The 22,066-nt window shown below is 35.0% G+C and overlaps 1 protein-coding gene across 2 annotated transcripts; it reads right to left on the reverse strand.

Moving 5' to 3' along the window:
• Positions 1 to 5,127: 5,127 nt before the first annotated feature.
• Positions 5,128 to 21,903, reverse strand: LOC103988585 (uncharacterized). Of its 2 annotated transcripts, XR_010514335.1 has the most exons (14): positions 21,579 to 21,903; positions 21,213 to 21,399; positions 20,488 to 20,560; positions 14,934 to 15,075; positions 13,812 to 13,921; positions 10,075 to 10,206; positions 9,854 to 9,992; positions 9,632 to 9,775; positions 7,874 to 8,034; positions 7,546 to 7,620; positions 7,205 to 7,343; positions 6,713 to 6,801; positions 6,532 to 6,642; positions 5,851 to 5,868 (listed from the first exon to the last, which is right to left on the reverse strand). XR_010514335.1 is itself a non-coding variant. In XM_009407168.3 (13 exons), the coding sequence occupies exons 1-13, from the start codon at positions 21,897 to 21,899 to the stop codon at positions 5,722 to 5,724; spliced, it is 2,040 nt and encodes a 679-aa protein (XP_009405443.2). In that variant the 5' UTR covers positions 21,900 to 21,901; the 3' UTR covers positions 5,128 to 5,721. The 2 variants fall into 2 exon arrangements, 1 of the variants encoding a protein (XP_009405443.2); XM_009407168.3 differs by having other exon boundaries at positions 5,128 to 5,868; positions 6,532 to 6,801; positions 21,579 to 21,901.
• Between the last annotated feature and the right edge of the window lie 163 nt (positions 21,904 to 22,066).

Raw genomic sequence — 22,066 nt, forward strand, 5'->3', positions numbered from 1 at the left:
ATTTGTCTTCACCTCAATTGTTTCTTTCCCTTACACTTAAATTTGCTTATTATCTCCAAGTCTAATTTTCAACTTGTGAGTTTCATCAATATCTCTAAATATTGATTTTATGCATGACATATGATTAGAACATATATTATCCAAAAACTCAATATCATTTGAGATATCATGAACTTGTGAATGAGTCATAAATAACTTACTATTTTCTTCATTTTCCTTCACATAGCTTGCTTGCTTTTCTCTTTTTTAGCAATATGCCTTCATGTGACCAAACTTTTTATAATAGTGATTAACAATTTTAGTCACTCAAGAAAGAAAATCTTACACCGACTCATTGCTTTTTATGAATAAAATTTCAAACTCACAATGTAAGGTTTGAAGTTTTATCGTAATTATCCTTGATGAGCCTTGAAATTCATTTTGAAATATCAACCAAGCTTGCTTTGAGGTTGTCGTTGCTGTAATTCTTGAGAATGATTGTCTCATGTACAATGATTTCGTCATCTGGATCTGTATATCCATTTTCTATTAAGTCACAAAGATTTGAATAGAGCCTTCATCATACTCCAAAATTCATAGCATTTGCCCAAGAAGACGAGAATAAGAGGTTGAGACATGGAATTACCATTGAAATCCTTTCAATTCAAGAAAACTAATATAATATTTAAAATAAAAAGATTGACATAGAATAGTATAAGATATTCTCAAGTGTATTCTTCTATCTTGTTTCATGAACTACGATCCTATTTATAGGATCTAATGGTAACTACCTATATCACCATGTCACCATGATTAAGGTAGTTATTGAAACTACCTTATAACATCTAGATTATGGTAACTACTTAGATAACTACTAGATCATGGTAACTACCTAGATAACTACTAGATCATGGTAACTACCTAGATAACTACTATGAATCAATTTTCAACAAATTATACATGACATGTGATGATATTTACCATTGTTCTATAGATAGGAGTTGGTTCATGAAACAGGTATATTTTATAAATATTCTTAGTTTTATTTTTATTTAAAATTATTTTAGTTATATTGTTTGAAAGTATTCATATTTCAATTACATCATCGTAATAATATGTCTTTATCAGTTTCTTATTCCTTCATCCTATGTTTTTATCATTTTATTATTCCTTCATTCTCGATCCAAAATTATAGCTTTGAATGTTAACTTCATAACTCAACCCATTATACCCATATTATCATAAATGTTATAAATTTTGAAGTATAAGATGAAAATTTTATTCAAAGTTTTAGGATTTTCGAAACTTAATTGATATATAAATCCAAATGAAGAAATAAAACTGAAAGAGAATAGAAAAAAGGACTAAAACTTATTATTTTTTAAGATAATCTTATCAATAATTGTAATAAATACTTCATTGATACTTCATAATAAATTTCAAACTTATCGAAGGTGATTATCGTAAAACTCGAAATCCTTCATCGTAAGTTTGAACTTTTTTTAAGGAAAAGCAATAAATCCACATAAAATTTTCTCTCGAGTGACTAAAATATTAATAAAATAAAATTTTATAGTAAATATTTTCATGATCATATTATTGTTTAAAAAGTTTTGAGAAGACTAACTTTGAAACTTAATCATATTATTGTTATAATTGAGGAGCCAAATATTATTTTTTGATGAACTAATGGATTCTTTGTAAGCATATGAAGAAAGGTTGAATAGGTCATTTGAGAAAAGTGAAAAAAATTATTTCAAAAAGAGAACTAAGAGGATTTCATGATTGACGAAATGTAAGAGGAAGAGAAAGATAATATGTTGATAGGTATGATAACAAAAGCAATTAAATTATGATTGGTAAAGCTATAAGAGTGAAATTCAATGTTACTATTATAAAAAATTTGATCATATGATGATAGATTATTAAAAGAGAGAAAAACAAACAAGTTATATGAAGTAAAACGAAGAAAATAGTAAGTTATTTATGACTCATTCATAAGTTAAAGATATCTTAAATAATATTTAGGTTTTGGACAGTAAATATTCTAATTATATAATCGTATTTAGTTTCAGGCATAAAATCAATGTTTAGAAATCTTAATGAAACTTACATGCAAATGAAGATAGATTAAGGAAAGATAAAATACCATAATAATATTTTCTTTATTCTTAGTTTATCACATAAGTGTTGGACAATTGATGAATGATAGATATTTAATTATATTTGATGATGGTATATGCATTATTAAAAAATAAAAAATATTTAATTATAGTAAATGTTTACATGACTCTAAACAAGATATTTCTACTGTTTCAAATTTTGAAAATTATGCTTTTATTACAACTAAAAAAGAATGGACAATTTAACATTAAAGGAATAATTTTTACATAATAATTTTTAGATTATCAATAATTAATTCTTTGGTTAATTTTTTAGAATTACAATCTAAAAATTTAATAATTTTTAAAAGTTTAAGACACTTATGAAAATGTAAAATTGTAGATGCATAAAGACACTTTGTAAATTGTAGATACAGAATTATCAATTTATCTAATAAATTTAAATTTTTTTATAAAGAAAATAATATTCATAACTAATTGATAACACCATATATATTGAAGTAAAATGATGTAGTTGAACACAAGAATCAATCATTGAAATGAGAATAAGTTTCGGGAAATCATCTTTCAAATCAATTTTAGACTATAACAATAATTTATTTATTGAATATTTTACCAATAAAGATGGTTATAAATTAAAGTCCTTTTGAAGGTTGGTATGATATGAATTCAAATGTAAGTTATTTAAGAATTTTTTATTATATTATATATATTTTGATAAATTCATAAAATCATCATAAGTTTGATAAAAAATCTAAAAACTATATTGTAATTAGTTACTTCCTGCAATCTAAAGCATATCAATTGTATAATCTTGTTAGTGGTAAAGTTATTATTGATGCAAATATGATGTATGATGAAAGGGTAAGTTAGAATTGGAAGAACAATAAAAATAAAAAATAAAGTCAGATTCTAATAAAATTAGACACTCTACATAATTAAGTGATAGATCATACTCCAATATGTTCATCGTCAGCCTCACCTAGTAGTAGTTCAGACTCATTAGACAATTTATCAAATGAAACCTCTTTAAAAAAATTTAAATCACTAATGAAAATTTATTATTAAATATTTATTTTGTTTATATCAAATCCTATTAGCGAGAAAGCAAATGAAAAAAGATTGGCAAAAAACAATGAAAGAGAATATCAAATGAATTAAGAAGAATGAAATTTATGAGCTAACGGTTATGTGGAAAAAAAAAAAGGTTATTGAATTGAAATGAGTATTTAAAACAAAATATAATGTATATCGAAGTATCCAAAAGTATAGCTTGATTTAAAGCAAAATGATATTTACACTGATAAGGTATTACTTTTGATAATATTTTTTCTCCGATTGCTAAATTTGAAATCGTAAGAATTTTTTGGCTTTAGTTATTTATTTGAGTTGGCCAGTTTATCAATTTGATATAAAATCTATATATTTTTTAAAATTTATAAGAAGAGATTTTTGTTATTCTACTTAAAGGTTTTATAGTTAAAGGACATGAAGAAAAGGTGTATAAGAAAAAAAAAATTATATGCTTAAACAAGCTCCAAAGGTATGGTACAGTAAAATTTGATTTCTATTTAGAAATATATTTATTTAAAAATTTTATTTATTTATTTCAAAAGCATATTTTAAAAATAAATTTTAGAAGCATATTTATTTGATGTCTCAAATTGATCTAAGTGGAGTGTTAGAGAATTGATTCATACGTAGTTATTATCTTATATGATTAACATATTTTAGATAATTTTAATCATATTCTATATATTTCTACTCAAGTAACCCATGATTGAAAAAATATTATTATAGAAGTAATTCCTATACTTAGTTATAAGTGACATGAGATATGACCTAATTATTATTAGATTCTATAAACAGGTTTTGCCTTATATTTAATACTACTTTATCTTATTCTCTTTCAATTATAATATTTTTTTCTTCGTTTCGAATATTTATATCTTGAGTGTTGTGGATCATGAGGAGAGTAGAATTCGTTTTCGTCGTGACAGTCAGACGAGAAAGAGGAGTGCCAATGAGCGCTTTACTACGATCTAGACCTTCTAATCCTACGGCCATAAAGACACGACGTTCGTCATTAAGCTTGAAGTTGACCATCGGATCTGTCTAGCGCACTATCGATCATAATATACTCATAATATATTATGATGGTAATATTAATGGTGATGACAGTCTTGTAAGCACGTCATTTATTGTATTGTATATAAACATGCAAAGTAGATTTTCAATTTAAAATTCTTACGCGGCCTATTTTTGAAATCAAGAGTAGATTTTATACGTGCCTTGCCAACCCTTTCCCCCGACGATTGATCATTCCCATCTTTTATGTGATCATAATAAATGAAAAAAGTAGCTAAATATAGTTCATGTGAATTCTTTCGAGATATATGGATTCCAGATTAGCTGCTTCTCGAAACATTGCTTCTATTTCAACTCAAATTTCGAGATTAGAGGACAGTCATGAAAGTAAAACCCATTTCATTGAAGAGAACATGATCCATTCATTATGAAGTCAATGGCAACTCAACAAGAACTGGCGTAGCCGTCTGTGAAGTATACGCTATACAGAAAAAACATTTTTCGAAATTTCAGTAACAGGAAAAGCAACAACCACGAGCAAAACAATCATGCACCGCAAATCTTTTTTTTTGTCCATCTAGAAAATGAATGGAGCCGATCAAATCTTTCCTTCGCGTGCTTGGGCAATTTTAGTAGGTATATTAGATACCGGAGTCTAAAAGATAGTAGTTAGCCCCCCGATTCAAGAAAGAATTTAGCGTGGAGAGTCGAGAGAAAACTGCAAAATAAGCAACTCTCCGTTCTACAAAAGAGGTTAAAGAGTTTTGTAAACGAGGCTAAAAAGCCATAGTGCATGATGCACACTGCTGCCCTTGTACGTGGCATACGGGAAGAAGTATTTTACGACTAGGAATCCATCAACAACATGAAAACTGTGTTGGATCATCCCTTTGCTGTCCCTATCAAAACTAACAAATACGGCAGGGAAAAATAAACATCGAATAGGTCAAAGTGGAGCCACTTTGACCCAACAAGGAATATTGAACGGTTTATATAAAATCAAATGTGATATAAACAATTCTTGTTTATATAATAAACACAAGAAAATTGAACGGTAAGTCTTCCTTCCGCATGGGCAAAGCATTCTTAGGTCGCAATGCCTTGTGATCGGCATTTATAAGGGGCTTCAAAGCATCGACCAGCAACTTCAATGTGGCAAAAGGGGCTTCACTATCCTAAACTGTATGATTCAACAAATAACCTCCGTCCCGACAGGAAATCACCAACCCGTGGTGCCACATGAATTACCTTGCCGATTGGTTGAATCCACAAACTCTTTCAGCTACATCATCAACTCCGCTTAGAATTTGCTTAGACCTACCTGACTGATAGCCCGAGCACTAGAGATGTAAACTCCAGAGTACGGTGCTCGGAACAGTAGAAACTTCAGTCAGGGTGACCAAACCACTGACAACTGAAACATCAAACTCACCGGAGAACCATGCCGTGCCTGCACTTGGTAAAGAATGATGACAATTCTATCTGCTCTGTCATCAGTAGTAAGTAGCCCATCACCAGCACCAGCAACATCTTATTCACATTTTTGAGCTCGCGCAACCTCAAAGACTGGGTCATCTTCCAGGTTCATAGAAGATCGGTTGGTGCTCCTTTTGCAATTTACTACAGCGACAATATACCTCTCCGTTCTCAGTGTACAAAGATACATTGCTTGTTCAACCTAAACATTGAAAATAACACAAATTTCAACCCTAAATCCCAATGCAGATGATGAGTGGTGTGTGATAAAAACGAGCATAGATTATTACAAGTTACATTTATACATTTTGAATGTACGACAGGCACTGTGGTTGTAGATATTTCTCTACATCTATGTACGACATTTATACAATCTTCTAGTGAAACTAGATATTTCTCTACGTCTATGTAGAATAAAATTTCACCCTTATTTCTTTGGAACTGGTGGTTGGAGGAAGGGCAACATGTTGACAATCAAAGTTGGAGAGGTGCTATTAAAATCTCAGTGAACCAGCTATATGAATGTATAATGCTCAAATAACGAGGCCTTCTTTGGTAATAAGACAATTCACACATTTCCCGTTGTTTTTAATTATGAGGAACTGAAAGGTTGAAGCTAGAAATCAAATCCAAGGCTTCATCCAGTCAGCTCATAGAATTTCATTAGGTTATATACAAAACTGTAGATAGCAACTAAAATCCAGAAAAATGACCTTTGTTCTACATTTATTTTAACAATGTAGTTCCTAAATTTGCTCTCTTTATATATGTTCCATATTTATTTTAACAAAGACACAAATATATTTTTTATATATGTTTCAGCCACACAAAGTCAATTTTTGCTGAACTATTATTGGAAACTTACCACAGGTAGATGAAGAAATTCATCTGGGGTTATTTGCAGCAACTCTGTAGCAGTTTGTCCAGTGCACCATGCAAACATCTGATTGCTCTCATCTGCAAGGGTCACCTTCAACTGAAAGCTATCGAGAACTTCACCATCACAATTGGAATTACAAAAACTGCAATGAAATGATCCATCTGACCTCTCTTTCACAGGACGGCCACAAATGACATGAGATTTCACTAAGCAGACATCATGATGTTCGATACTGACAACACAAACTCGGCATATCTGTCAATAAAATACCAATTAGCAGTAGAATCCAATTCAAACACCAGACAGAATAATTTTCATTTATAACTTTGCAAATATGTATATATAATCTGACAATGTAGCTACACATGGAGTAACATCCTTAATTATGTGTGAATATATATAGTACTAGTAGTCTAGTACTACTATATATATGCTGCTACTACTATATATGTACTACTACCATATATACACTGCAGTCAAGCCACTCATGGCATAGACCAGCTCATCTCTAATGAAAACAAACTTTTCAATTAGCCTCCATAAGACATATTGTTGCATAGATTTTATCAACTACTCTTGTAAACCCCAAAAAAGGAATAATGTGGAGAGAAAACTTGGTCTAAAAGTTGAAAAAGAAATGGTTCTAAGAAAACATTACATGTGTCTTTTTCATCAATTTGGAGATATCAGATAAATGAGATAACTTGTGTAGGCATGATGAATTCAACAATGCTGGCAAGCAGCTTTGGTTGAATAAACAAGTTCCAGTCTCCTTCTCAAACCATGATACTTCAAGCCTGAAAATCAGCAAACAGACCTTAAATCCATATGGTATAAGATACAGTAATTGACTAAAAGCAGACTATTAATAGAAGATGGTGCTTAATTCTAGATATGATGTTTGAGATAAGCATCATCAAGTATCATTTAACCTTGCATAGATACTATTTAAGTTGCATAGTAATAACAGAATGATAAAGACATATACAGGCTGCTCACAACTTTCCAGTTGTCATGGAACAAGTCAACCCTGAGATGAATACTGAGTGGCCAATTCCCAGTCTTCCTAGTGACCTGAAAAACATGAGCATGTCTTCTTAATAAAAATCAAGATCATAAAAATTTCATTCTAGGTTCATTAGTTTTAACCATGAGCAGATTTTTCAGACTTCATTTAAGCATTATAAGACAGTAACCTTCAGACTAAAATTTATATGGAAAGCAAACTCTTAGTATGTTTTGATAAACAAGATACCAAAGCAAAAAAAAAAAAAAAACAGCAACTATGTTGTGATAAACAAGAAATTTGCTAGCTATTGAATCTTACCAATATCTAACAAAGTGTAGTTTTGCCACAACAGCTCCTGTTGTATCTTCAATTCTCACATAATAGACAGTGTGTGAGTTGTTTTTCTCCTTGTCAATATTTGTAACAACACCATACAGACTGACTCCAGTCATTTTGTCACGGAGGTCAGCCACATGTAGCTGCAAGAGTCCACAATGAGACTGATAAAAAAATGAAATTTCTAATGCACACAAAAAATGTGGACATCTTAGATATAACAAGGTTCGTCGTACCACGACGTACTGCCTAGTATAAGCGATACGTACTAGTCCTATAGGAGACCGATATGGGCGATACATTGCGGTCTATCAGTACGATCCACCATACCATGGATTGATATGTCGGTACATATCGTATCGATGGCCGGATGATACATCGGTACGAACCGATAAGACAAATCATGAGATATAGTATCTCAGACTGAAAGGTAAAGAAAAATTTTGTTCTCTTAACAGTTTGAGATCCAACAGACTGATGTAATAAACACACAAAAGTGATGTTTACATTAATAAGCTGATCATGAGCTAAAAGATCCATGATTAAGTGTTCGTTAAAACCAGTATTTCCTAGCAGAACATTAAATACATTTCAATACTTGATTTAAAGCATTGTTTTTTAGCACTGCTAAAGGTCCATTCATTTCTTAAGTTCTCTGTAAAAATATTTTACTTCTCTTTTTGGAAAAAGGAGTTGGTTATGAGATTAAGGATGTAAAAATACATAATCTTCATCTTGATGTACTACTGCTGCAGTCATCTTCTGTTCATAGAAAGTTTCATCACTAGAATCCATCACAGTAACAACAAAACCGTAAGTCCCAACTATTTGAAATCGACTACATGAATCTTTTGACAGCATTGAGATTTGTAAAAAATCATATGTTGAGTTAAGTTTAGAGTACTTAAATTTTTATTTATAATTTCTATTAAGATCTTTTTAGATCTTCATCTATCTCTCATCACTAGAATATACAGAAAAGTATAAAGACAATACAATTGGCCTGTTAGGTGAATCAAGATAATTGGCCTACTTAAGAAACATACCATAAAACAATGGAGATAACTTGATTCAGTGAAATATCTAAGTTATGCCAATTATATAACTGTTGCCCACATTTCAGCAGTTTGAAGGGCATGACAGCTAACTAAATATGCCTGGACGATGAAAAAGTAGGTTGATGGCAACATATAGGTTTAACTAAATTTAATACAATATAAGCAACAGGAGATGTATAAAACCTCGTGCCATAGAAAAAGATAAGTATTTGCATCTATAAATAGTTAAGGAGCACAATGATCCATCAGCTGTTCTGTAATTAGCCTATTAGTGTATCTAACATAATCTATGACATTGGAAGTTGATGATTGCTAGAAAGTTACACTATTAATTTAGAAAACCTGAAATTGCTAAAATTCAAGACAGCCTCACAAGCCCAACTATGCAGGCTGAAAGCTAGCATGGTAGCATGCCAGTGCTGGTGTGTGCCAAGAACATGGCAAGGCCTATATGAGATATAACTGATGTGCACTAGACTGCCTGCGTTGTCCTGGTATAGTATGCATTGAACATAATTGTGTATGCATGATAACTTTGGAGTTACATTGCGACCCTTACACCATGATAGTAATCCACTGAAATTTTACATATCAAGGTGCATGTAAGTTGTTATTGACACCATAATCATGGGTATAAAAACATATATCTTAACTATTAAGAGGAAAGAAATGGGAGACATACTTGGAATGGATAGTTCTTGAAGTCAACTGATCCTTGTGAATCTAGTGGTAGCATAATTTGTGATATCTTTAGGCCCTGGCTTTGGTCTAAAGTGTTTGAAAATCTTGATCCTGGACTCCTCGTTTGTGTGGAGGAAAGAAGTACCTAGTAGAATGTAAACAATAAAGATCAAAATTAAGCAAGAAAGGAAACCCACTGGCAGATTCAATATGTAGAACCTACTTCTTCCTCTTGTTGAGTAAATGGCACCATGTATATCCGTGTGGCACTTCCAAATTCCAAACATAATTCTTGACTGCCCACATTATTATTGTCAACATGTGCAATGAAAGGTCTGTCTAAAGCAAGCATACTTCCCAAACTGACAAATTGAAAAAAGAAAAACATCAGTAAAATTTAAAGGTGAAGCAAACAATTACTTCCATATTTAGTGAACTATGTACCTAAAGAGATTAGCAAGGAGAATTTGTTCACCCCATAAAACAAACTTTAACTTGGAGCCATCACTATCAACTAAAATGATTGCTTTCCTCTCTACACCCCTAAAAGCTTCCAACAATTCAATTGATTCGATCCTGAAATGGAAGAAGAAAGAGAGATGCATAATATAATACTTTATGGCATTAAATGGTGGATTGTCCTTATTATGCTTTTGCAGTATTTATTGAACAAATGAAAATAAAAAAGCTTTCTCTAGTATACGAGCATTATAGCATACAGAACAAACTCCAATGGCCTTTCAGAAACAATAAGAACCCCATAAAAAAGCACTGAATGTATCTGGTTAACCCAAACTTCAAGTCTCCATCAATGCTGGAAGCACTTGGTACGACTTCAAAACTTCAATGGACACTCCGAGTCGGTAGTCTGTAACTATGCTATATCTATTTAAATTCTAATCAGTCTTGTAGTAACACATAATTTTACAAGGTTGTTATCAAATGATCAGAACTGGACTGGACCTCCACCCAAGCCAACCAAGTGGAAATACAGCTGGCCTTATCAGAGAGCTGATCAGCCCTATTTACAACTGCAAGATGTAACAGGCCTTAGCTCAAGCTGGATAGGCCTTGCATGGAGCCCAGGAAGCCAATTTGGAGCCTCAAATGGGCATTTGGATTACCATTTAACAAAGAGAGTATCTGAACTACATTGGAAGATTTTGAAGACAGTTTCCAACAGCAACAAGAGCCCATGGATAGATTAAGAAAAAAATAAAATTTCTTTTATTATCAGACATTTCAATAATTAATTTTAGTAATTTTAAGGAGTCAAAAGAGTCCAATTTTTAATCTAACAATTACTCTTGATTCCCAAAACAAGCATAACATAAATCAATGATTTAAAAAACGCTAAGCGTCAAAAGGTGCCAAGGTCCCAAAACGCCCGAGACATTAAACGTTCGCCCGAGCAAAACGAAGCGTTATGAAATATTAAAATATAAAAAATATATAGTATAATTAAAAATATAATTATTTCAATAAAAATATGATATTAAATTAAAAAATATACTATTAACCAAGGTTCGCAATATCGTACCGTACCGGTATTTCGATCTGGGCTCGGTACCGGTACGGTACGGTATACCGAGCGATACACCCAGGTGTACCGAGTACTGTAGCACTGCTACAGTGCTACGGTACTCTCGGACCGGTAACAGTCGGTCCGCGTACCGACAACCTGTCGGACCGATACGTACCGCCCGTACCAGGCGGTACGACTCGGTACGACAGACCTTGATATTAACAATATATTACTTAAGTTAAAGGGAGAGAAAAAATATTCTCTGAAATATTAAAATATAAAAAATATAATATAATTAAAAATATAATTATTTAAATAAAAATATGACATTAAATTAAAAATATACTGTTAACAATATATTACTTAAGTTAGAGGGGGAGAAAAAAAAATATTCTCTGAAATATTAAATTATAAAAAATATATAATATAACTAAAAATATAATTATTTAAATTAAAAATATGATATTAAATTTAAAATATACTATTAATAGTAATATTAACTTAAAGTTAGAGGGGGGAGAAAAAAATGTTAACAGTAACAAAGGGAGACAGCAACAACGGCGAAGGATTAGTTTAAGATAGTTGCGGTAGCAGTGGAAGTTGTGGACAACAGTAGCGACAACGACAAAAGTTGCGAACAGTAGCAATGACAACGGAAAAAGCTGCGAATAGTAACAATGGCACCGGCGGAAGCTATGGACAGTAGTAACGACAGTGGCGAAAGCTATGGACAATAGTAGCGACAGCGACGGAAGCTCCAAAGGGTGTCCATCAATGGCGGAGGAACCAACAATCCTCTCCCTCGATAGTTGAAGGAAGCGATAGCGGAAGGAAGCTACGGGGGCCGTCGGACTCATCCATCGACAACAAAGGAAGGCTTGGTCCGTTGCGTCTACGGTGAAGGAAACGACAAAAAGCATCGATGGCGGAGGCAAAAGCAGCGCTAGGGTTCCTCGGGGTCGCGCGAGCATGAAGAGTGGCTTTGGAGGTAAGAAACTACGAAACGAACCAGCCTTAAACCGGTTCGGTTCGCCTAATTGAATCGAGCGCTTGCCCGAAGTGCCCAATGCCTATGTTTGGGCGAGTGCCCAGGTGGCGCCTCATTGAAACACACCGCCTGGTGCACACACAAGGTACTCGAGCTTCGCCGAGCTTCGCCTATTTAAATTACTGGTATAAATTAAGAAAATTATTCTGCTATTAAGATTAATAATTTAATAACTTCTCTAATGCTCTTTCCTAGGAAAACCCTTTTCCTTCCTTTAATTCAAGTCTAGATAGAAAGAGTCATATCATGTCAAAAGTTCAATTACTCAATCATCTGACAACAATCAATATTTTACACTACTAGGTTGTCACATGTATAATATCATTTTTTACGATTTTTGTTACATGAGTTACAATGTTCCAGTTATGATGGCAAGCAATTCAGGTTGCTTAAAAATCTGAACTTCTGATCGAGAATAGTTAAACCTACTCTAATCCATTACAAGTTCAACAATGCTTATGGAATGCAAATAGCATGTTTGAACTACATGAGTTCAATATTGCATCCCAAGCTAAAAGGGGCCAATATAGGATTCAAACTCAAAACTTTAATTACATGAATTGTGACAAAAACCACCAAGTGAGATTCATTTGACTGATGTGCACATTTAGTTTCATCAGCCACTACATTTTTCACATATGACTTGTATATTAGTCTCAAACATAGGCAATTGTTAAAACACCAATTCAACAATTTCATTGAGATATGAGAACTTATAGCTTCTTTTTCATTTAGGCCCCTTTTAAACTTAAAAATGAACAAACTTTTCAAGCATAAACAAGTTATAATCCCTACGGCATACGTCATTTGCTGAGAATATTGTTTTGATTTATTAAAATTTAGTTGGGATTAATTTTAACTTAAGCTATGGAGTTAAATCTTAAAAAATTGAAGAACTTTAAATAACTAGGACTAAGACCGAATATTTAACATGTAATATTTATGAAACGAAGTCAGTGTGTATATGAGATGCATGTATAAAACATACCTTAAATCAAAGCTCAGCAAATCTTGGATTTATTATCAACGAAAACAAGAGACTAATGAAGAGCAGTTAAAGAAAAGAGGGACATCGACATCTTGTGTGATTATCGTGTGCCCTTTATAAGACAGTCATAAGGTTGCTATGTTTAAGGATCAGAGTGTTGGTAAACGATGAAAAACATATACAAAACGTTGGCATAGCTGAGATGACAACATTGAGATGGATGTGTATGATTACTAGATGAATAAAAAAATATTTTCATTCACAACCAGTAGAAGTTTAGCCTCGAAGATGTCAGTAAGGGCTTTAACTGTTATAAGCAAGGTCTTGGGACCGAATCCTATCTTCACCATTTACCCTTTGGACGATAAAAAAAAGGGAGAAGTATAGCCTCAATAGTGGATAAGAAAAAATAATTCAAAATGGTATGCATACCCAAAGATGTATAGCTTTTATTGTTATACAAGTTAGCTTGATTTAAATAGTCATACGAGAGAAAAGAAAGAAGACTTCATTAGAAACAATATGCTCTTGATTTATGTAGACATATTTCCTTATGCAGCTAAGAGGTGTACTTATCAAAGTTTTCTAAAAAATGTTGTATGTGATCAAAGTGATCTTGCCTTGCATATAAAGAATATGTAACACCATTCTTGACTGCATCAACTGAAATCGATGAGAAAGAGTCTGAACAAAATTGTGCACCCAGCAAAACTGCATCTTCATCTTGGTCCTATGACATTTGGAATAGTCAGCAAAAGTGAAAAGGGAAATCTTTTTTAAAAAAGAATAGACTAATTTTAGCACTAAAACTAATCTACTAGTAGCCTACATTTCACATCATATTAAGAGAAAGTATACTTTTTCCCCATAATTTGGACCAATTTTATAAATGCCACAGTAGTAATATAAAAGTTTCACTTAACCTCCCAGAGACTTGCATACTACTGGATATGCAACTCCAATTCCCACTTCATTATAAAAAATCAATCATGTAAATGTTTCATGCACAGTAAAACATCAACAAGGAACAATTGATGCGATGGCACTAAGTTCATGTAGAAATGACACTAACATGGAGCACGTAGTGCCTCTATAGCATTGGAGAACATTCAAAATTTCGTATTAATACAACTTACCTTATCTTCAACATCACATTCACTCATGGATCATAGACTAATGGGTCACCGTGAAGGAGTTTGCATGTCCATGTTATGAAGGAGGTTCATGTCCATGTTATTTGGTTGTAAGCTTTTTATCATCAACCCTTTATATTTTCTTAATGGATCAATACAAGATGCAATAAACATGTGAATTTGTATATATTGAAAATTTTGGCCTATATGAGCAGTCATGTTCTCACTGTCTCTCCTGCAAGTGTCAACGTCCTTCTTCTCTAACCTTTTTCATATGTTATGCTGTTGCTTCAGTGGTAAACCAATTCAATAGTTTTCTCCATGACTGCCTTCTGAAAAGGAACCAAATCATTTTTGGCTGGTTTTCTCAAAAATCCATTCAAAAGAGAATGGGAATTCATGTGAGGATGGTGCTTGCACATTTTCAGAGAGAATTTTCTAATCAACGTTTTATTTAAAATATATTTGTCCTATTATCTTTAACACAATCCTAAAAGGCTGTCATCACAGTTTAATATGTAGCTACTAATTAAAATCATTAGTAATTTAATAAAAAATTAAAAAGTACCAAATCATTGATTTTTTAATGCGTAAACATATAAAGATTACCTCATCTAACAAAACAACCAGGTATTCTGTTGGCAAAAGACGCGGTTGACCAGATCCTTCCATTGCCGTACGAAGACAACATCCGGTCAGGTAGACCTCACGTCCTTTCTTCAGAATCTGGAAGTCCAGCAAATCATAGTATCTGCCACAACAATTGTTGTATGTACAAAGCAACATAATGTTATGAAACAAGATTTTAACCCAACAGAGAGGAGAAAAACATGAGAAAATAAACATTTATCAAAATCTGTGGTAATAAATTCTAGTTTCAAGCATATTTTGCAATCCTACATGCTGGATCAGCCACGCTAATCCATTCAGGCTACAAATGCATACAAGATCCGAGGACAAAATAAAATTGAACATAACCCATGCCAAACTGTACATTGGATAAGTAGAAAAAAACAATGTAATTCTAAATGTTCACACTCTAAATATCTGCACCTCACTTTAGAATAGGACCATATTGGCCTCCAACAATCTTTCAAATAAAGCACCATTGGTACGCTTCAGAATGAACAAAGGTTGTACCAATCAGCATTCAAGAAACAATGGTTGTTTTAATAATGTGTCATGATGGTACTGCTAGTTATAAGTGCCCTGCAAGCCAATCACATGAGTGATAACACATGTGATATGACACGTACTCTTTTTTTATTATTTTATTTGGTATTTTATCACTTTATATCACTTGTTGCATATATGCATACATATATTGTAATGTTCATGAATCTGTGCAATGAGAATTGAATCATGATGAAATCATAATAATAAGATCGATTTGCCTTTAAACATAAGCCCTAAATAATTCCGGTCATAGGTTACTCAAGAGGGACATTGAGATAACCCGATAGACTGGTGTGCTGTATACTCGTCCATATGATGAAGGTAGTTGATCTCATTGTTGCTCGTGTGAGGACACTAGGGCTACAGTGTAGGTGCTCATTGAAGAATGGGTTCACTGATAGATCCGCTCATGAAATGTTGGATGGTTAATGATACCTTATTGTCAGATAGAAATTTCGTTATCCCAGTGGTGTACCTGGTCCTTAGACTTGAGACACCAAGGATGTCTTGTATGAGTACTTCATTTTTTGATACTAGACATATAGGCCTAGAAGTCCCAGATCTAGCACAATCGATCATCGAAAGTAATAGCCAACTATACAAGGACTATTGAGTGTCAATAGAGGATCATCCACTTTCGGTGTCATGAGAGGAATATCTCATGTATTCTTACTCAAACAAATCCCTGACCAGGGTCATTCAGATTAAGAAAGAGAGAGAGAGAGTTCTCCGGAAGAATCCGATTAGAGCGAGACTCGAGTAAAAACTATATAGGTCTGATAATACCATGCCCGATATACGATCTTTATGATATTAGACGGATGAGGGACTATAGATACACGGTAACTGAGGACAAATAGGTCCAAAGGATCAGATTCCCCTGTATCATCTAGGTACTGCGGCGTAGTGGCTTAGTACTATTGAATCTAGGATCTTGATGATGAAATCAATTATAGATTGTTTGATATAATCTATATGTTGAGAAAAACGTACAGGATTAACTCCGATAACAGTAAGACATAAAGTAGGTGTTGTGCCGAAGTCAAGATTGAGATCTCGTTGGGAGTTCAACAGTTCGTCGGAAGTTCTACCAAAACCAACCAAGAGGTCCAAGAACTTGCCAAAGAAGCTCGTCGAAACTCGCCAAGAAGATCGCCATAAAGTCCAGGAGCTTGCCGGAAGATCGCCGGAAGCTTGCCGGAAGAGCAATTGACGTACCGGAACAAGAATGCTTTGTCAATTGTCTTAATTATTGTAGTTAGTCCGTAAATTGAGTTAGGATTGGGAGGTAATCCCACTAACTTAATTAGGGGCCAACTGAATTGGGAGACCCAATCTCTTAGGTGGTTTGGGCGGTGGTACCGCTAGCAATCAATGCTACCAGCAATGGTACCGCCCCTGTCAGGCGATGGTATCGCCAGAGCTCGGTCTCCGAGCTCTGTCAAGCGGTGGTACCGCCCATTAATGACGGTGGTACCGCCAGCATCTCGAAATCCAAGGATTTAAATTTTTTGGCTCCAACTTTTAAAGCCATTGGGGCTTATAAATCAATAATTTAAAAAGCCCTAGGCGCTAAAAGGCGCCAAGGTCCAAAAACGCCCGAGGCGCTAGGTGCTCGCCCGAGAGAAGCGAGGCGCTAAAATATAAAAATATATAATATAATTAATAAATATAATTATTTAAAATTTTAAATTAAAATATGCTATTAAATTAAGAAAATCTATTAATAGTATTGAAAAATTATAATTTCAAATAAACCTAACAATATTAACAATATACAGTATACTGTATACTGTTAACAGAAGGAGAAGAAGGAAGTGTAAGGGGGTGCTGAGCCTGCTGATTGAGAAAAGAGGAAGTGGCAGCGACAACAGAGTGTAAGGAGGCAGCGGCGACAGCGGCAGCGGCGAGCGGCAACAGTGGCGAGCAGCGAGAGCGGGAGCAAGAGCGACGAGCAGCGGGAGGCGCGAGCGACGATAGCGGCAGCGTTTACGAGCAACGACGACGGCGAGCAGCGACAGCAAGAGCAGGAGCAGGAGCGGGAGCGGCGAGCAACGGGAGGCACGAGTGGCGACAGCGGCAGCGCTTGCGAGCAGCGACAGCGTTTGCGAGCAGCAACAGCGGCGAGCAGCGACAGAGGCAACTTTTGTGAGCAACGACAATGAGGTCACTAGTTTCCACTATTGATCTTTCTTAAAGGGCAAAGATCAATCACTGATTTACAGAACTTTCACAAGTGGCTCACTCTCATTTTATAAACTTTCATACTTATAAATGATAGAGGTGAAATCTTAACTTTTGCAAGCTATTTCACTATAGTTTCGATTCAGTTCTTATCACTTCTCTATGCTTTACCAGTTGAGAAGTAAGGGGTATTTATAGCCCTCAATTGGCTTCAAAATTAAAGCAAAAAAGTGTCACATCTCTGGTTTTTGGGGTACTGGCGATACCACCGCCATTATTGGACGATATTACCGCCTGACACTCTAACACTAGGCGATACCACCGCCCAGACCTTTTGGGAGGCTGAGCCTCAGGCAGTTTCACTGCTTACCCTGGGCGGTGCCACCGTTTGGCAAGACTCCAAGTGGCTGAGTGGGCCTTCCATCCGGCTCAACTCAACCCTGTTTTGGGCCCAGCTCAACTTAGCTCTGTTTTGGGCCCAGTTGGCCCCTAACTGAGTTAATGAGATTACCTCCCAATCCTAACCCTAATTATGTACTAACTTCAATTTTTAAGACATACATTAAACAAAACAAGTTCGATAAGTCTAGGTTTCTTCCGGCGAGCTTCCGACGATCTTCCAACGAACTCCCAACAAACACTTGGACTTCACGATGATCTTCTTGTGGAGTTCCGACGAGCTTCTTTGACAAGCTCCTGGACTTCTCGGCCAATTCCGGTGGCACTTTCGACGAACCTCCGAACTCCTGACGAACTCTCAAACTCCCAACGAATTCTCGATCTTGACTCCGACACTTCGTTTTCCTTTATGCCTTGATCGCTATCATAGTTAATTTTACACATTTTTCTCAACATATAGATTGGATCAAACAATTTACCAATTGATTTCATTATCAAAATCCGAGATTCAACACGATTCACCTTTAAACACAGATCTTAAATAATCTTGATAATAAGCTATTTAAAAGAAACATCTAGATAATCGAAAAAACTAATATGCTATATACCCGTTCATATGATGGAGGTAGCTGGTCTCATAACTACTTGTGTGGGGACACTAGGGCTACAATACAGATGCTTATTGAAGAATGAGTTCACTGATTAATCCGCTCATAGAATACTAAATGATTAATGATATCTCATTATCAGACAACGATTTTGTTGTCCTCGTGGTGTACCTAGTCCTTAGACTTGAGACACCAAGGATGTCTTGTATTAGTATTACATTCTTTTATATCGAATTTATAGGCTTAGAAGTTCCATATTTAACATAACCGATCATCGAGAGTGGTAGCCAACCTTACGATGACTATTGAGTGTCGATAGATGATCATCCACTCTCAGTATCATGAGAAAAATATCTCATGTGTTCTTACTTAGACAAATCCCTAGCCAGGGTCATTCGGATTGAGAGAGAAAGAGTTCACCGTAAGAATCCGATTAGAGCGAGATTTGTGGAAAAACCATATAAGTATGACACCACCATGTCCGATATATGATTTCTGAGATATTAGATGAATGAAAGACTATAGGTACACGGTAACTGAAGACAAATAGGTCCAAAAGATTGAATTCTCCTTATCGTCTGAGGACTACGACGTAGTAGCCTAGTATGTCCGCAGTCTATGAATCGAGTGAATTATTATGAAGATAATAATTTATTGAACCAGAAGAAATTTTGATAAATAAAACTCACGACCAGTTCGATATTGAGCCTAGAGGGTCACACACATATGGTAGACATTACGACGAGTAGAGGTTCGAATATGAGATATCCGTCGGAATCCCTATCTTATTGAATATCTAATAAGCCCCTAAATTATTAAATCCTATGGATGAAATCCAATAAGAGCTAATAAGAAATTATTGGATAAAGATCCACTAATATAAGAGACTTGGATAGTTGAATGAAAATCCAATACTAAATAGAACAGAATCTATTATGATTAAGTTGACAAGGGGCCCCTATAAATAAGAGAAAACCAAATACCTATAGGCTAGAGGTTTCTTAGTTGTCGCCTTTTATTCTCCTCTCCCTTTCTTCTCCTCAGATAATAAGTATGAAGATTTGAGCAACGATTCAAGGAATATCATCACAGCCCTGCTATATGGATCAAAAACGAATGCTTGACCTTCTTCATCCTCTCTTACAGATCTACAGGGATTCAAGAATACACGATCTCCCTAGATAACACAACTATCTCATGCGTGATTTTCAGTTTCACAGATTTTATGTATCAATCTTAATACGATGACGAACATATTTTTAGAAAATTTGGAGATTTTTGTTTTCTATTCTTCCGCTGTGCATGTAATGTCGCCCCCTAGATTTCCCTACAGGTACTTCCATTATTCGCATAAATCAAATCTATATGTGTAAGTTACATGGGCACAATCCTTCAATCTTTTGTTTTGATTTTTGCCACTTAGATGAACACCTTACCATACATGCGAACAGGATAGAATCAGGAAGAAGAATTGACCACTCAGTCTTAGTACTCTCCAATCTTTCATTAAATTGTTCATCTGCTTACAACACTTCAAAACATAACTACACTCATACAGTTTTACATACTTGTCTAACATGCTATAGTGTCATACGTGGATGATTTTTTCTATTTGGACTTAGTCCTTAGTAGCCTTAAAATTCAGTATACTAAGGTGCCAGGGAACTCATTGAGAGGCCTCATATCACATAATCCTACTTGAGTTGGAAATAATTTTCATGCATTGGATGATCAAATTTTTGTTTCATATCCTATGAAGTATTAGGTAAGAGTTTCATGCTGCAAAAGATATTTACCTGCGATGCAGATATAGATCAATGGTGCATGAGCTCCATGGATTTCCCAAGCTAAGCAAGTATATATTTGTACCTGAGAAAAAGGTATGCCTATAAAATCACAAGAGTAACAGCAACCATCAATGGTAAGGTCTGCATCATATCAAAGACAAGGATCATTTGATTACATCAAAGAACTGTTTTGTTAGTGTAGTGGGTATGCTGATAACCAAGTTAACAAGGCCAAAGTTCAAGCCAATCCAAAGTATACTATGGTGTAGAACCATCAAAATTGAAGACAGAAGCAACTTTGTTTTTTAACAAAAAGGTCTGCAACATTTCATCAAGCAATAGGGTCATAAATAGAATAGCATGTAAGCAGTAATGTAGGCAGCAGTTAGACAATGACGTAAAATGTGCTTTAATAGTTGGTGCAAAAAGATGGTGCAAAGTGCAAACATTAAGCTGGGTGTGCAAAAACGAAAAAGATGATGCAAAATATTAGGATCCAGAAACCTGAATGTCTAGCATGCTTAAGTAGAGAAGTAATACTTATGTTTAACATGCATACCGACAAAAACCTACAAATAAGAAGAAAAATTCAGTAAGCCCTGAACTGACTTGAAGGAAGAGAATTAGCCAAGACCAAAGTGAAACGAAACATGGAAAATAATTTATTAAATGCAAGGGCAGAGAGCGATCAGAATAATGTCACTCAAAAAAAGACTACTGATATATCTCCACACCTGGAAGAAGGAAGGCATCGATAACAACGGCTTCAATAACACTGCTTGGAGATAAGAAATTCTTCTCATAAATAGAATCAATGGTGACAGTATGTGGCAGCCTCGTTCTTTTATGCCTCTTTTCCGATGGCGTTTTCCATCCTAACCTCTTCTTTGAAGCCAAGTATCTATGCTGCTCGCTCCACGCCTATCAAGCAGATACCCAATTCCAAATCAAAACCCTGTTATTCCCCTTAATTTTCAATCAATAACTTCAACGAATTATCTAAAAAGAGAGACAATAAACGGTAAATTCGCTAAATAAACCGAAACAGGCAAAAATCGAGAAAGGGGCAGGGTTTGATCCAGGGAAGAAAAGGAGACCACCTGGAAGAGATCGGAGAGGAGGATGGCGGGGGTGACGCCGCTGGAGTACGCCATGCAGGACTTGAGGATTTTTGAGACGACCCAGCTCCATGGAGGGACAGGAGGGTCTCCCCCGCCGCCGGCGTCCGGATCCTCCTCGGCGTCGGACGAGATCATCGACCTCGCGTACTCCACGAACCCTAGGAAAGCGTCTTCATGGCCCACGGTCGAGGTGGTACTGTCCGTGATCGACAGGAACGGAGAGGCCATAATCGAGGCGACGGTTAGATGGCTAGTGCTCTCCCACGCGGGAACCCTAGCTTTTTGGCAGGGAGAGTTCATGGAGGTGGGCTTTTATAGGGAGGACCAGACCCAAGAGCAAGTGTTTCAGCGGGAAAATTCGATATTCGATGACCTTAGTCAACCTTCAAACCAGATTCACCATCACCGACGATCCCCGATCATATCAACCGTCGGAAGGTAACCAACGATCATGATCCATCCGTTGA

The sequence above is a fragment of the Musa acuminata genome, chromosome BXJ1-6 (genome assembly GCF_036884655.1).
Source record: "Musa acuminata AAA Group cultivar baxijiao chromosome BXJ1-6, Cavendish_Baxijiao_AAA, whole genome shotgun sequence".
Lineage (NCBI taxonomy): Eukaryota > Viridiplantae > Streptophyta > Magnoliopsida > Zingiberales > Musaceae > Musa > Musa acuminata.

Coding starts and splice junctions, on each gene's coding strand:
- LOC103988585 (XM_009407168.3), bottom strand. CDS start 21,899: ATGAACTCTCCCTGCCAAAAAGCTAGGGTTCCCGCGTGGGAGAGCACT. Junction 8,035..9,631: donor TCAAGAACTATCCATTCCAA/GTATGTCTCCCA, acceptor GGACTCTTGCAG/CTACATGTGGCTGACCTCCG. Junction 6,802..7,204: donor AATTGATGAAAAAGACACAT/GTAATGTTTTCT, acceptor TTTTATTGACAG/ATATGCCGAGTTTGTGTTGT.